At 40.9% G+C, this 17599-nt stretch overlaps 1 protein-coding gene across 1 annotated transcript in view; it reads left to right on the forward strand.

Annotated features, from left to right (window-relative positions):
* The first annotated feature begins 15302 nt into the window (after positions 1 to 15302).
* The window catches only part of kdrl (kinase insert domain receptor like), a 222878-nt gene continuing 220581 nt past the window's right edge, over positions 15303 to 17599 (forward strand). Inside the window, exon 1 of the mRNA XM_072270842.1 lies at positions 15303 to 15773. Within this exon, the coding sequence (XP_072126943.1) occupies positions 15668 to 15773 (106 nt within the window). The 5' untranslated portion in view covers positions 15303 to 15667. The remainder of the gene's footprint in view (positions 15774 to 17599) is intronic.

Below are 17599 nucleotides of genomic sequence, written 5' to 3' on the forward strand. Positions count from 1 at the left end.
CTCCACATAAACCATCAGCACAGGTGCGCCACAAGGCTGTGTGCTTAGCACCCTGCTCTGTTTGCTTTATACCTATGACTGTGAGGCTAAACACAGATCCAACGCCATATTTGCTGACAACACTACAATTGTTGGCCGAATCAAAGGTGGTAATGAATCAGCAGGTAGGAGAGAGATTGAAAATCTGGCTGAGTGGTGCCACAACAACAACACAACAATCGATGTCAACAAGACCAAGGAGCTGTTTTTTGACTACAGGGGTAGGAAACCGAAGGTCCATGAGTCAGTTCTCAATGGAGAATCAGCAACCTTAAATACCTCAATGTTATCATTTCAGTGCATCTGTCCTTGGTCCAGCACATCAATGCCATTACTAAGATGCATGGCAGCACCTCTACTTTTGGACGGAAAAGCCTACAAAAAGTAGTGGATATAGCCCAGCCTATCACGGATAAAGCCCTCCTCACTTTTGAGCCCATCTACATGGAGCACTGTTGCAGGAAAGCAGCATCTATCATCAAGGACCCCCACCATCCAGCCCATGCTCTCTTCTTGCTACTGCTATCAAGGAGGAGGTGCAGGAGCCTCAGGACTCACAACTCCAGGTACAGAGTAGTTACTACTCCTCAACCATCCGGCTCTTGAACACTTCACTCACCCCAATACTGAACTGTTCCCACAACCAATGGACTCACTTTCAAGGAACTCGCATCCCATATTCTTGATATTTATTGCATATTTATTTATAATTATGGTTTCTTTTTGTACTTGAGCAGTTTGCTGTCTTAGACCATAAGACGCAGGAGCAGAATTAGGCTATTCAGCCCATCGAGACTGCTCCACCATTCCAACATGGCTGATCCCAGATCCCACTCAACCCTGTACACCTGCCTTCTCACCATTTTCGCCGATGCCCTGACCGATCAGGAAATGGTCAGCTTCCGCCTTAAATATACCCACGGACTTAGCTTCCATCACAGTTTGTGGCAGAGCATTTCACAGATTTACTGCTCTCTGGCTAAAAATTTCTCCTTGCCTCTGTTCTAGGGGTCGCCCCCTCAATTTTGAGGCTGTGCCCTCTAGTTCTGGATACCCCAACCATAAGAAACGTCCTCTCCATATCCATCTTATCTAGTCCTTTCTACATTCTGAAGGTTTCAATGAGATCCCCACACATTTTTCTGAATTCCAGTGAGTACAGGCCCAAAGCTGCCAAATGTTCCTCATATGTTAACCCCTTCATTCCCTCTGGACTCTCTCCAGTGACAATACATCCTTGTTAAGTAGCCTCATGTGTGCCACCTTATCAAATGCCTTTGAAAACCAAGTAAATGGCATCCCCTTTATCCACCCTGCTTGGTACTTTCTCAAAGATCTCTAACAGATTTGTCAGGCAAGATTTCCCTTTACAGAAACTATGCTGACTTTGACTTATTTTATCATTAGTCTCCAAGTACCTCGAAACCTCATCCTTGATAATAGACTCCAACACTTTCCTAACCACTGAGGTTAGACTAACTGGCCTATACCTTCCTTTCTTTTGCTTTCCTCCCTTCTTAAAGAGTGGAGTGACATTTACAATCTCCCAGTCCTCCAGGACCATGTGGAATCAAGTGATTCTTGAAAGATCATGACCAATGCATCCATTATTTCTTCAGCAACCTCTCTCAGTACTCTGGGATGTAGTCCATCTGACCCAGGTGACTTCAAGACCTTTGAGTTTGCCTAGCACCTTTTTCTTGTAATAGCAATGACTCTCACTCCTGCTCCCTGACACTCACAGACCTCTGGCACACTGCTAGTGTCTTCCACAGTGAAGACTGATGCAAAGTACCCATTAAGTTCATCTGCCATTTCTTTCTGCCCCATTACTACCTCACCAGCATAATTTTCTAGTGATCCAATATCAACTCCCACCTCCCTTTTATTCTTAATATAACTGAAAAATTTTTGGTATTCTGCTTTAAATTATTGGCTAGTCTGCCTTCATATTTCATCTTTTCCCTTCTTATCACTTTAGTTACCTTTTGTTGGATTTTAAAAGCTTCTCAATCATCCAACTTCCCACTTACTTTTGCTACCTTATATGCCCTTTCCTTGGCTTTTATGCAGTCCTTAACTTCCCTTGTCAGCCACGGTTGCCTACCCCTGCCATCTGAGAATAACTTCTTCTGTGGGATGTATTTATCCTGCGCCTTGTTAACTATTTCCAGAAATTTCAGCCATCTCTGATCTGCTGTCATCCCCGCCAGTATCCTCCTCCAATCCACCCGGCCAAGCTCCTCTCTCATGCCCCTGTAGTTCTCCTTATTCCATTGCAATACTGATACATGTGAGTTATGCTTCTCCCTTTCAAATTCAGTATGAATTCAGTCATATTATGATCACTGTCCCCTAAGTGTTCCTTTACTTTAAGCTCCCTAATAAGATCTGAGTTATTACACAACACCCAATGTAAGATAGCCTTTCCCTGAGTAGGCTCAAGTACAAGCTGCTCTAAAAAGCCACCTCATAGGCATTAAAATAATTCCCTCTATTGCGATCCAACACAAACATAATTTTCCCAATCCCCTTGCATATTGAAGTCTTCCATTACAATTGTGTCATTATCTTTATTACATGCCTTTTCCAGCTCCCTTTGCAACCTTAACTTCACATCTTGGCTACTATTTGGAGGTCTATTTATGATTCATATAATAGTATTTTTTACCCTTGCGATTTCTTAACTCCACCCAAAGATTCAACATTCTCTGACTCTATGTCACCCCTTTCTAAAGATGTAATTCCATCTCTTACCAACAGAGATACACCACCGCCTATGCCTTCCTGCCTGTCCTTTCAATACCAAGTATATCCTTTGATGTTAAGCTCCCAACTATGGCCGTCTTTCAGCCATGACTCAGTGATGCCCACAATGTTGTATGAACCAATCTCTAATTGTGCTATGAGTTCATCCACTTTATTCTGAATGCTACACGCATTTATAGACATCCCACCTCTCCCGGAAGTTCTGGGAGTCTCCTGCATATTAATAGTGGCTCCCTGATGCCCACAAATTATATACAATATCACGGAAATCAATTTTTTTGAGAGCGAGCGAGAGAAAAGTGAGAAAGCGTGAAAGCGACCATGAGAGAGAGTGCGCGAGCGAGAAAGCAAGCAAGAGCGCTTGAGAGCGCGCGAGCGACCACGAAAGAGAGAGCGCACGCCATGGCAGAGTGTTCCAAAAAATATATAAAACGTACGTCACCCCAGACTACACTAAAGTGTACCCCTGCCTAATAGGGGTCAAAATAATGACAGTGTTGCTTGCTGCACTGTTTGCAACAGTGACTTTTCTATTGCCCATGGTGGGTTAAAATGTAAAAGACATGTTGAGATGAGTTTAACAGGTGTCATTCATTCATTAGCATAGCTAACACTATTTAAACTAGCTGGCCAGCTGCTAAGGAGCTACTTTATTGCAGACATCCCACCTCTCCCGGAAGTCTCCCGCAAATTGATGGTGTTACCTCCCTGAAATGAGCTTCTGCAGGGTGGGGTGTCTGCATTTATACAACACCCTCAGTCCTGCATTCTTCACCCTTTTGAATTTTGCCTTTGTGGTACAATTTAGCCCTTTGCTCTGTCTGCACATTGGTTGTTTGTTCTTCTTGTTGGGTACAGTCTTTCATTGATTCTATTGTGTTTTTTGTATTTACTGTGAATGCCTGCAAGGAAATGAATCTCAGGTTCGTATATGGTGAAATATACGTTTGTATGTACTTTGATAAAAATTTACTTTGAACTTCAGCTAATTAAGCCAGCCGCTTAATTGGAGCAAAATGTGTCCTCATTAACCAGAATTCACTGTATATATCTTTTAAAATCACAAAAATGGAACTGGAAGTGGTCCCGCTATGACTAATGAGGGAGATTAAAGACAGCATTCAGTCCAAGAAAAAGATTAATAATTGAGAACATGTTAGAATTCAGCAGAGGAGAAGCAATATCTTGTTTAGGAGAGAGAAAGGGAAACCTATGTGTAATCAATCTGAAAACATAAAAACAATGTAAAAATCATCCATGGATATGTAAATACGAAAAGGCTAGAAACATCAACAAGGTCTAAAGCTACCTGAGATTAAGAAAAACTGTGTTAGGGAGTAAGGAAATGGCAGAGAAATTAAAGGAATGTTTGTATCAGTCTTCATGAATCTTCTTGAAGCAGTAAAGAACAAAAGATTTGGACTGCAGTTGAAAAAGATTGGCATTAATAAAACTCTAATGGAGAAATTTATGGGAGGTAGCAAATATAACCCCACTTCTTAAAAAGTGAAAGGGAAAAAAGGTAATGATAGAACATTTTCCCCATCAGGGTATATGGAATGTAGAGAAATGAGAGGCCTTCCACACTGGCAGATAAAATAGAAACAGATTTTGAGATTTTGAAAAGTGCACATGTTCAAAGGGACCTGGGTACCCTTGTATATAAATCATTGAAAGCTAACATGTAGATACATCAAACAATTAAGAAGGCACATCCTTTATTGCTAGAAGATTTGAGATTAAGAATGAAACTATCTTACTGCAATTATGTGTGAGACTGAGCCTGAAGCATTTTGATCATCTTCAACTGAAGGAAGGATATCTTAACAGAAGTTCACCAGACTGATTCCAAGTTTGTTGGCCATGAGAAGAGATTAACCATATCAGACTTGGTCTATACTCTACTGAATTCAGAAGAATGATCGAGGATCTCATTGAAACATATGAAGTTGTAATGAGACTTAAAAGGGCTCAAAGATTCAAAGTACATTTATTATCCAAGTGTGTATCAACCGAGATTAATCTTCCCACCACATCATAAAGAAAACCATTCAAAGCAAAACACCTAAACCCAATACACAAAGAATGCAAATCGCACAAACGACAAAAACAAAATGAGCAACATATGGCCTGCAGTCAACAAACAGCACAGCGCTATATTTAACTAGACTGAGCTGAAATTGAAAATTTCTGGGCTATTTCATTGACTTCGTTGCTTGATGTTTTATATTCTGTGTATTTCTGTATTTTTCACCCGATCTTTTTCACTTTTTTTGGGGGGGATTTGCGGTTCGATGTGCCTGTTCCATTTTTGTTGATTTTTTTGTGTGAGGTGGAGGGATTTAGGGGTTGATGATCATGCTGCCTTTCTTTTCTTGCTTGGTTCCATGGCTATCTGGAGAAGAAGAATTTCAGAGTGGTATACTTTAATAATAAATGAACCTTTGAAGAAGGAATGCAGACGCTGATGCAGGAACTCAATGAACACTGTTGCTCAGCTCCAGTTTTGCACTTTATATGCAGAGACTGCATGTGAACATCACGATCAGTGCACGCCTGGCTCTCAGCCTACGAATTTAGCTTTGTAATTGAATGGATTGGTGTTAATTGGTCTGCATTGTTAGTTATTTGGCTGTAATTTCAAACAAGGGAATGAGACTACCCAGTGAATGTCTTGATCAAGAGAAATAATGACCATTTGCGGTTGCTGCCTAATTGTCCCAATGAATCCAGGGAAGACTATTAAAGTACGATTTGGTGAGCAGGAAGCAGAATCAATAAAAGGTTGTTAAGTACCCTTCTGACCTCATTGAGTAATTTCAATAATTTGTTAATCTAATTCTAAATATCTGCACCTGACATTTAATCAGTACTGTTTTCGTTTAAGGTAAAGTGTGTCTTAATTTTAATCTGAAGAATTTTCTGGAAATCCTTTCTTAGTTGCAATCAAGTCAGATCATAATGATAGTGGTAACTGATAGTAGAATGAGGTGTAATTTTTTTTCCTCCCAAGACTGATGGTCTTGATAAAAATCATTTATTTGTTATGAGAGCATTCTTCTCCTAAGATATTGCTTATATATTTCCAATTTTCTGATAATGTACGGAAGGAGAAGTTGGGGAGCAGATCCAGAACAGGTTTGGCTATTCTGGTTCTGCTCTCCAACTTTTCCTTCGGTACATTGACGACTACATTGGTGCTGCATCCTGCACCCATGCTGAGCTCGTCAATTTCATCGACTTTACTTCTAACTTCCACCCAGCCCTCAAATTCACTTGGTCTATCTCGAACACTTCTCTCCCCTTTCTTGATCTCTCGGTCTCCATCTCTGGAGACAGACTGTCCACTGACATCTTCTACAAGCCCACTGACCCTCATAACTACCTCAACTATACCTCTTCCCACCCCGCCACATGCAAAAATGCCATTCCCTATTCCCAGTTCCTCCGTCTCTGCTGCATCTGCTCCAAGGATGAGATTTTCCATTCCAGGACATCTCAAATATCCTCTTTCTTTAAGGATCGTTGTTTCCCTTCTGCTGTCAATGATGTCCTCACCCACATCTCCTCCATTTCCTGCACTCCAGCTCTCACCCCATCCTCCCGCCACCACAACTTGGACAGAGTTCCCCTTGTCCTCACCTACCACCCCAATAGCCTCTGGATCCAACACATTATCCTCCGCAACTTCCGCCACCTTCAACAGGACCCCACTACTAAGCACATCTTTCCCTCTCCGCCTTCCGCAGGGATCGGTCCCTCCCCACGGATCTCCCACCTGGTACTTATCCCTGTAAGCGCAAGTGCTACACCTGTCCCTACACCTCCTCTCTTGCCACCATTCACGGCCCCAAACAGTACTTTCAACTGAGGCAACACTTCACTTGAGAGTCTGTTGGGGTCATTTATTGCATCCGGTGCTCCTGGTGTGGCCTCCTGCACATCGGTGAAACCCGACACAGATTGGGGGACTGATTCATCGAGCACCTCTGCTCCAAAACAGACAGGATCTCCCAGTAACCACCCACTTCAACTCTGCTTCCCACTCCCATTCAGATATGTCCATACATGGCCTCCTCTACTGCCATGATGAGGCTAAACTCAGGTTGGAGAAGCAACACCTCATATACTGTCTAGGTAGTCTCCAGCCCCTTAGTATGAACATAGAACTCTTCAACTTCCGGTAATTCCCTCCCCCTCCCTTCCTCTATCCCTATGTCACTCTGCCCCCTCCCTCAGCTGCCTACCACCTCCCTCTTGGTTCTGCCTCTTTCTACTACCCATTGTGTTTTCCCCTATTCTTTCTTCACCTTTCCTGCCTATCACCTCCCTGCTTCCCCTCCCCTTTATCTTTCCCCTTACTGGTTTTTCACCTGGAATCTACCAGCCTTCTCCTTCCCACCCTCCCCCCATCTTATTCATAGGGCCTCTGCGCCTTCCCCCTACAGTCCTGATGAAGGATTCCAGCCCAAAACATCGACCAATCTTTTCCATGGATGCTGCCCAACCTGCTGAGTTCCTCCAGCATATTGTGAGTGTTGCTTTGACCCCAACATCTGCAGATTATTTTGTGTTCCCCAGCATAGGGTTCAGGCTCGGGTACATACGGCTCTTTAGGGAATGGTGTTGTTGACTCCAGGGGCAAGGCCATTCCGAGCGATGCAGTTTGGGTAGCTGGGGTTCTAGGAGGAGACGGAGAAAAGGAAGTGGAAACTCAGTCCACTTGTTCACTGACCTTCTGCACATTCGTGGATAGTGTCTGAAGTTTTTCCCTGATCCCCCAAAGTAGTTGGTCATGGGCGCCCAATAGGTAGCCCTGGCTGGCCAGGGCCTGTTGTACAGGATCCATGTCCACTGGGTTTATATTGGCCAGTTTATTCTGTTACAGGGACATGGCAGTGGAACAAACCCAAATGCTGAACACAGGCACAGAGGCCAAGTCAGGAGGTGTTACGGTCATAGCAAGCGTGGAGTTGGTGTCCAAGACAGTCTTTACCAGGAGTCTTGGTTTTAGTAGCGAATTCAAGAACGATGCTAGACTTAGAACTGATAGTCCTAAGAACCATGAAACAAGGTTACTCATACACGAGTCAGCCAACAAACTGGCAGCTCCTTGTTGTGATCACAGGGTCTTTATCCGATAGCTTCTGATGGGAAGCAGGTGTGTGTAGTTAGTGGAACCTGGAAATGATTGGAAATTAAATGAGGTGATTGAGGCCCAATTCCTATGGTAAATAGCAAGGTGGGGGATTGCCAGCAGGGACCATGACACAATGTCTTCACTCATTTTGTCAATACAATGAGCTACAGAGTTATTACTCAGACAAATTGATTTTAAAATACTGGAATCCATTTTGAGAACAATGGTGAGCACTTCTGATATGACAGGCATTATTAATCTTTCACCAATTGTATGATATTTTCTACACTTTGCTATAATTTGGAAATGCTATAAGAAGCTATGAGACCACTATCAATGTCATTTTTAGCTTTTTTTTGGCAAAAGACTTCAGTGTGCAATGCTTTTCAAATGCTTCTTTCATCTTCTGGAACTGAGTAATACCATAAGTAGCCTTTTCAGGGTCCTGCAATTTCTGTTTCTTAGCATGATTACAATTCAAGGCTTCACTGCCTTCAGACTCGTAGAGTTCATGTTTTACGTATTTATCCAACATTGACAAGGCTAAATTAATTTTTTTTTAATTAACACAAACTAGGAATGCGTATTGAATGTTGACAATGGCAGCAACTTGGCATGGATGAAATGATGGTTGTGGTACGCAAAGAAATGACGGGACAAAGATCAAAATGATTACAACAGCAAAAATTACATTGATAAGGATTCAGATTGGAATCTGAATGTTAGTTGGGATAGAGCACTTGTTCAGCAAGCTACCTTTATACTATTCCATTCAACATGATTGACCAATCATGTAAGATCTCATAATCCCCAAAGATGGTTCTTGACCACAAATATGAAGCCAAGGTCACTTTGAACACCTCAAGAGGAATCCTTAGGGTTGGTAGGTTCACTGATTGGCTCTATTTCACAACTTGGTTCCAGCCGGTGCTGTGTTGTTGCACGACCTATCTTCTGTAGATTTGCAGGGAAAGTTGGGAGGATGTACTTAACTTACCAATTGTTAACTCGTTCCATGCCGCAGGTCAAGGGGAGCTGTTGGTCACCCAGGTTGCTAATTCATGCTTCCCCAATAATGTCAGTTTGGTTGGTAAGGTCTGATGAGATTGCAGAGTGTCAGATGCGTTGTGACGATGAGTGCTCGCTGCCTGCAGGGCTGTGGTTCTCCCTGTGTTCCAGTGCCTCATCTTTTCTTTGGAAGTGCCTGCTCTACTAACAGTTGGTCCGTGCCTCAAGTTAGGGCGCCACTCACCGCCCCCTCAAAAATCTTAAATGCCCCCCCCGACGACCTTCATTTCCCCAATGTCCCCTTAGGACAAGCAACTGCTCCCTTGGGAATCACTGGTATAGAAGGTTGTCATAGGATACAACAGAATATTGACAGGATGCTAAGTTGGGCTAAGAAGTGGGAGATGTAGTTCAACCCGGCGAAGCATAAAGTGATTCACTTTGCAAAGTCCAGTTTGAAGGCAGAAAACACAGTTAATGGTAAGATTCTCAGCAGTGTGGTGGAACAGAGGGATCTTGGGATCCACATCCATACATCCATCAAAGTTGCCATGCAAGTTGATAGTATTGTTAAGCAGGTGTATGATGTGTTGGCCTTCATTAGTCTGGGGACTGAGTTCAAGAGCCATAAGATAGTGATGCAGCTCTACAAAACCCGGGTTAAAACACACTTGTGTCGAGTTCCAGCCACCTCATTTTTGGAAGGGTACAAAACCTTTAGAGAGAGTGCAGAGGAGATTTACCAGAATGCTGCCTAGATTAGAGGGTATGTCTTATAATGATAGATTGAATGAAGCAGAGCTTTTCTCTTTCGAAGGAAGGATGCTGAGAGGCCACTTGGTAGAGGTGTACAAGTTAATAAGAGGCATAAATCAAGAGGATAGCCAGAGATTTTTCTCCAGGTTGGAAATGGCTAATACCATGGGACGTAATTGGAGGCGAGGATGTTGGGTAAGTTTTTTTACACAGAAAATAATGAATACGTGGCACGCTGTGCCAGGGGTGGTGGTAGAGGCAGACACATTAGGGACATTTCAGATTCTCGTAGCGAGGCACATGGATGATAGTAAAATAGAGGGCTGTGTAGGAGGGAAAAGTTAGATTGATCTTAAGTAGGTTAAAAGGTAGCATAATATTGTGAGCCTACAGTGTTCTCTATTTTAATGCAAAGTACAGCAGCTGGTTCCAAGAATGAGCCTAACTGCTTCATGCAAAGTGATATAAAGAGCAAAGGATTTCCATTGGTGGATGATTACTGGTTACAATCACTGTGAAACTCATCATCAGGTGCATATGAAACTGTGAAGCCAAGCTATGTCCTTTGGGAGTCTGTTCCCACTGAAAGATGAATAGTAGCTGTAATTAGTTGTGCAAGCAGCCAGCATTCCTAAAATTGACCATTAGTGACGTTATTCGGGGCGTGGTTGGCGAACATATCCTTTTTTTGTCAAACCATATTTGGGCATTAAGATTGAGAGCTGCAATGCGCACAAAGGCGCTCTGTCTACAATCTATACTTGAGAGGGTCCCGCATACAGAACATGTCTGTGCTTACAGAGTGAAGTCTCCTTTCCTGGCGAGGAAGAACCGATGCCTACAACCATGAGTGTTAATGAGGATCACTTTGCAGTTCGGCCTGTGAATGCTATTGCCCATTCAGGAAGGGGATTCAGGAACCTGGCTCTGAAGCGTGTGTGGTCAAGTTGCCAGGTGCTAAACTTGTAATGAAACTTGTGGAGTGTATTGCATGGCCACGTCACCCATGAAAAGCAGTATTAGATGCAGGCAAATGGGCTTGAGGTTACAGTAAAGTGAAGATGAAAGGACACAATATTTTATTTTTAGATACAGCACAGGACAGGTCCTTCTGGCCCAACAAGCTGAACTGCACGGCAACTGACCTATTTAACCCCAACCTAATCACAGGACAATTTACAATTGTTATGGAGAATTCTGGAGTAAATGAATATAGCAGATATTAATTCAAACAAGAACCAGGCTTCAGTTCTTATTGTAAATGTACCTGTAAATAAGTTCAGGAAGCTTGCAATTAGTCTTTAATTTTTTTTTTGTAAATTGCAAGCAGAATCAGAGTCAGGTTCAACATCATTGGCATATGTTGTGAAATTTGCTGTTATGCAGCAGCTGTATATTGAAGTGCATAATAATAAAAACTGTAAAAAAACAGTAGTGAGTTAGCGTTCATGGTGTTCAATGTCCATTCAGAAACCTGTTGGCAGAGGGGAAAAAGTGCTGTTTCTGAATCATTGAGTCTGGGCATTCAGGCTCCTGTACCTCCTCCCTGACGGTAGTAATGAGAAGAGAGCATGTCTTGGATGATAAGTGTCCTTAATAATGGATGCAGCCTTTCTGAGACATCACTCCTTGAAGATGTTGTAGATGCTACAGAGGCTGATGCCCATGATAAAGCTGACTGAGTTCACAGCTTCTTTCAATCCTGTGCAGGGCACACCCCACGCCCATACCAGACGTTGATGTAGCTAGGCAATATACTCTCCATGGTACATCTGTAGACATTTGCAAGTGTCTTTGGTGACATTACAAACCTCCCCAAATTCGTAATGAGTTTTTAAGTAACTTGAAGATACAAGCTTCTCTCCAGACTATGAAGTTATATATGCATATGCTAAGCCAATGGAGTTGTCCTAATTGCCCTGCATCAACTACATTTACAGCATCTCCCCCTCCCACTTTTAAATCTCTTACTAGCTCTTTCTTCAGTTAGTCCTGACGAAGGGTCTCGGCCCGAAACGTCGACTGTACCTCTTCCTAGAGATGCTGCCTGGCCTGCTGCGTTCACCAGCAACTTTGATGTGTGTTGCTTGAATTTCCAGCATCTGCAGAATTCCTCGTGTTTGCGATTTACAGCATTGGGTAAGTTCAGAGAAGCGTCCCAGCCAAGGTATTTGAACATCCAGAGGTGTCTCCCACTGTAGATAAGTGATTCAAAGAAAGTATTGTCAACCCAAAGTATCGATGTAAACAATGTCATTGTAACTATTGAAACTGTATTGAACCACCCACTTAGACCATTGATCTTAAGAGTATAAATATGTGATGTATCTTTGGTTTTGTGGGCCTCTACCAAGAGTGACTCCAGAATGATGTCTGCTTGAGGTGCTGAAAAACGACTTCTATGATACCAGCTTCAGTGTTCCTTCAGTTACTTTGGTCACAGTTACAACACAATGAGCCATTAACCTACTACCCACAGTTTTTGGACTGTAGGAGAGTACCGAAGCACCTGGAGTACAGCCAGCATCTAAATTGAATTCCAACATCCCAAGCTGAGATAGTGTCACACAACCACTACGCTGCTGTGGTGCGTAATGAATAAATTATTATAATATAATGAATAGTATATATTATTCCTCCTGAGAACTGTGCAGAGTAGGCTTCAACCACATAGAATGGTTTGACTGTAGGCGTATCTGTAATTGTTCCTTTTTTAATTATCGCTCATCTTAATTTTTTTCTGAGAAAGAAAAGCAACTTTTCAGTTCTATATGATGGAAAACTTTGCCAAGAAAAAAATCTGGTGTTTTTACTACTGTTTAGGTCAGTTTGCATAAAAACTTGCCCAAATAAGGATGCGTTTTCTTTTGGGTGGGCTCAAAGATGAACAGAATTGTATGTGTATTTGTATCAATTTACGCAGCTGAAAACCGCATTAATCGGTATCTTACAGCATTTGTAAATAAATATCTAAATTATCTATGGAGTGTTAAAGCCAATTTACAAAGCACAGCATAAATAATCATGGGTAGGAACAATTTTGGAACCTTAAGTACTGTAAATTGTAGGGAGACTGTTCAGTCTGAGGCTTATCCAACTTCCTACTTCCAAAAAGCACTTACTCCTTAAATGGTATAACTTCCGGCAGCTTGTATACTTTGTCTAGCTTCTATTATATTTTAATCTTATCCTTGCATGCATTTCCTATTTAAAAGCTTATTTCCTGTTCTGCTTTACTCATAATCTTCTATCAAAAATTCCCATTATAAATTACTATACTCACGTTTATAATTAGAATGCTATTGTAAACTGGTCAGTGTAATTTTATCTCTCTCCAGTGGTGGCGCAGAACACTCGTTTTGTGTTTTCCAGCTGCTTGCTCTACAATGCAATGCCAAATATTTCTCACAATCTAACCAAATCCAGGTCCCTCTTTCCGAAATTGCCATTTGGATATGAATTGCAAAATAAACTCAGTGTTGTATAACATTAAGATCAAAAGTTTAATATCACAATAGGAATTAGATTGGACCTATGTGTACAGGACAAATTACAATCTTCCTTTAATCTCTTACTTTGCCATTGTAACTCCTGTGGAATAATATAAATGTGTGTTTCCTCTTAATTGGTTTAAAAATTATACAGATTGCTGGTTTCATAGTGATTTTATGCACTCAGTTTCTGAGCCATACACTGACACAACGATGACCCAACTGACCATTACTTAGTTGTACTTTAATAACCCTACTCGCAAAAGGAAGAAATCCAAAAGCCAACTGTCTCACCTCTCCGCCTTCAATAGTACCTAATTCGCAAACCATTGGCATGAATTGCCAAGGGCCAATTTAACACGAACCAGTCGTGAACAAGATCGTAACCACAGACTGCGAACACAACATGTTCTTGAGCCTTTGAGAAACTGACACTCTCCCAAGCATGACCATGAATCAGTGCAAGGATGAAATGAGAGAAGGAATGAGGGAAAGGAAGTTAAGAGAAAAGAACCTGAAGGGAGAAAGCTTCCAGTTTTGTAGTGAATGCTAGTCATCAGTTAGAAAGTCTGGCAGATGATGGAATTGCAAGCTGCTGAGAACGTACGAAATGAGCCTCAAAGTCCATTGGTTGAAAATAGTTTTCCAAGTCAAAGAAGGAATGCTGAACATCTAGCACACTACATATAAATAATAGAAATGTGGAAGAAGAGTTTAACATGCTGGTTATAATCCATAAAAGGAAGTGTGGATTGGACATTTAAATAAAGCAAAAGTTATCTACTCAATTTGGTATTTTCCTAATTCATATTTAGATCCGCTTTTTTATTATATCTACATCAAAAGATACAGTGAACTGCATTGTTTGTGTTAACAACCTAAGGATGTGTTGGCACACATTCCACTGCCAGCATAGCATGCCCACGAGGTTCAGCAGTGCAACACAAGCAACAACAACAAATCAACAACAGCAGAAGGAGCCTCTTTCCTTCCTCCCACCCACCCACCCACTACTCACATGCAAAAATAGTCCCGCAACCCCAGGACAGGTTGCCTCCAGGCCTCCAGCCTCCAGTGGAAAATTACGAAAAAGAACCACTTACTAGCAAAAAGTAAAAACTACACGTACTGGAAATTTAAAATAAAAGAGAGTACTGGAAATGCTCAGCAGGTCAGGCAGTATCTATGAAGAGAAAAAGAGTTAAGATTTCAAATGTATGGCTTGTTTTTTAAATTGGTGCTGTTGTGTGGAGATAATTATATCTGTGTCACAATATGCTAGTGTATTTAGTTTGGCGCAACTAAGAGTTATATCATTCCAGGTTCATATGGCTGTAGATTTGACTCCATATCAGTTCTGAACCTTGGCCTTTGAATGAGACATTAAGCAGAGATCTGTCTTTTCTCTCCAGGCATTATTGAAAGAAAACAGGGTCCGCTCAGTATCCAGCCATTATTATCACTTTAAAGTCAGATTAATCAAGGTTTTATTTTAATATTGCTGTTTACCCATTATTACTGGTATATTTAAAATCCCACACTTACACAACATTCAGATGAAATGAGGGTATGAGATATTTCCACAGTGTGAAAAAATGTGTTCTGAATGCAAATATTCCATTCTTTCTGTTACTTTGTAAGCATTAAGTGACAAAATTCTACGCTGTTGTAAGGTTTTGATTTAATGGGTGGAGGAAGCTTGTACTTGCATTTGAGGAATTGGCATGCACAGAGAAAATTTTCAAATGGCTGAACAAAAAGTGAAAGATGACAAACAAGTGTGTCGAACTGGACTGTAAATGGAGAGGAATGATTGAGAAAAGACTGGGGTGAGTGGGGGGAAACAAGGGAATAACAGCGGGGTAAGAAGGTATACTGTGCCTCTATTTTCAGCTACTTCAACTGTACCTTGAAATTTAAGGGTCTGTATTAGTCTCTTTAAAAGAAGTCTGTGAAGGGACAGAGGGAAAAAAAGCCTGAGAAATCACACAAATAGGCTTGACCACATACATTGAAAACCTTTGAGTCATACCATGAAAGCATCTAAATGTTACTGCAGTGTATTTAAAACTAGTAGTTTGTGTTGCTGCTGTTTGAGTTCTGACGGTAAGGGGCTCCCTCTGGCAGAAGCTGACGTAGCTTCTTCCCGTTGCTTTACACTATAAAGGATTTGCAGGCTGAGAAACAGGCTAGCACCACCTAAACTCAGCTCACATTTCATTACACTGTGCAGTCAGATAGGAAGCAACCAAGCAACTTTAAACAATGTTCCTCTCCCTCACTGGGATTTGCTTTGTGGTGGAGTTATGATGAAACATTTGAGAGTCTGTGGGAAATTGAAAGTTTCACCAAGTGAGAAACTCAAGACCTGAGTAAGGAAAGGACGCAGCACCTGTCTCTTTTGGAACTTTTTGAGTGCATAATTTGGATTGCTTTGGATTGTTACAGCAGTGTAACTGGCACTATGAAGAAGAGCGATTCAGGAATATCTTCAGCTGGAGTAAAGATGTACCTCAGATTGTTCTCAGCAGTGGTCTTCTACATTCAGTGGGGATTCATTTTGATCGAAGGTAAGATGATACTGGGATACTACAGCTCTGATTACTTCCCAGATAATAACGTGGAGTCCCCTGCTCTTATCTTCTTTTCTTAATCTTGTTGCTTTTGTGCAGAACAGTAAGTTTTCAATCGTATGTCAACACTTCCCTGCCTCTAGCCAGAAGTGTTGAATGCTTTTATAGCCAAGCTCAACCTGGAGTTCTTTCAATGACAGGAACATTTGGGAAATAGTACACCATTAATGTCATAAAACAAATATTTGATTAAACAAATAATGGCTCAACTTGAAGTTCCTGTTCACTTTCTGCCTTTTATTATATTACCAACTATCAGCCCTGTTTAGCTATTTGTCATTGTAGTTGGTATGTGTTAACCCTTAACCCATTACATAAATACAGTTATGAATGTGATTTGCAGAGCAAATGTTATGATTGTCATGTCCACGCATTGCCAAATGAGATTTTGAAGATTTTTTGTTTCACTGGTTCAGGTGTCAGTAAAACTGTTGTCCTATAAGCAAATCTGAATTGGGAAACAAAGGTCTACATGATCACATAAATCTAAGCTGCTTGATTACCTTGACCCATTGCTGAGCTAAAATTGAGGCCACACAACAGTGAGGAGTTTCATCTCAGTATCAATAGAGACAGTAAGCCTATAATTTCGTATCCACGCTACTTACTTGTGAAGGACACTGGCTGTGCTTAAAAGTGGACTTTAAACTTTTTTTTACACAATTCGCTTTGTAACCATTGCTTAAATTTAGAGAATACAAGTTGGACATTAAATATTGAAAAAGATGAATAAAGACAACTTGATGTATTTTAATCACATTTTTTGGGATTAATATTGTTATTTAATTACACCTACATTCCTTGCACAATTTATACCCAATCTTAAACAAATGTATAGATTGCTATAAATGTATTAAATTTTAATTCAGCTGTGACATTCAATTGTCTTCCACTAATGTTAGACCAGTGATAAATTTATCTTACTTTTACTGTTAACATTGCTAATACTTCCCCTAACTCTGTATCACGTTGGAACATCAGAAAGGGCTTCAAACGATTTGCTGTCTTTTGAGTTCACTGTCTATTATTCTGTGGTAGTAATGAAGTCATTTCACACAGTAAAATGTCCAGAACAGTAAAGCACTAATGTTTCATGTCTTTGAGTAATATTCACTAGGAAAGTATGTTGGATAGAACTCAAAACAACACAAAACTCCGTTAGCCCAGCCAAAATTTTTGTTGCACTTTGCTTTCCTCAGTTATTTTTGAAGTTCAAAGTTGAAAGTAAATTTATTATGGAAGTACATATATGTCACTATATACAACCTTGAGATTCAGTTTCTTGCAGGCATACTCATAACATAATAGAATCGATGAAAATCTGCACCAACAGGACAGACAACCAATGTGCAAAAGGCAACAAACTGTGCAAATACAAAAAGAAGGAAGAACAAAATGAAAAATAATTTTAATAATTTTGTTAACTTAACCATCTTTCCTTCTTGGCCAGCCTCCAAGTAAATGCATTATTCTCTTCAACCACTTCCTATGGTTGCAAAACCATCTTTCCTCCTTGGCCAGCCTCCAAGTAAATACATTATTCACCTCAACCACTTACTATGGTTGCAAATTCCACCGCATCTACCATTTAAATCTATTCTTTGGTGATTCCTCATTGGATTTCCTTATTGAATTACTTTGTGATTGTTGCTGGTCTCTAGTTATGCTCTTCCCCAGTGGAAACATTTTATCTTCATTCAGTTTATCTAAATCTTTCATCATTTTAAATATTTCTGCAAGGTCATTCTCTGCTTTATTTTCTC

Source organism: Mobula birostris, chromosome 10 (assembly GCF_030028105.1).
Source record: "Mobula birostris isolate sMobBir1 chromosome 10, sMobBir1.hap1, whole genome shotgun sequence".
In the NCBI taxonomy this organism is placed as follows: domain Eukaryota; kingdom Metazoa; phylum Chordata; class Chondrichthyes; order Myliobatiformes; family Myliobatidae; genus Mobula; species Mobula birostris.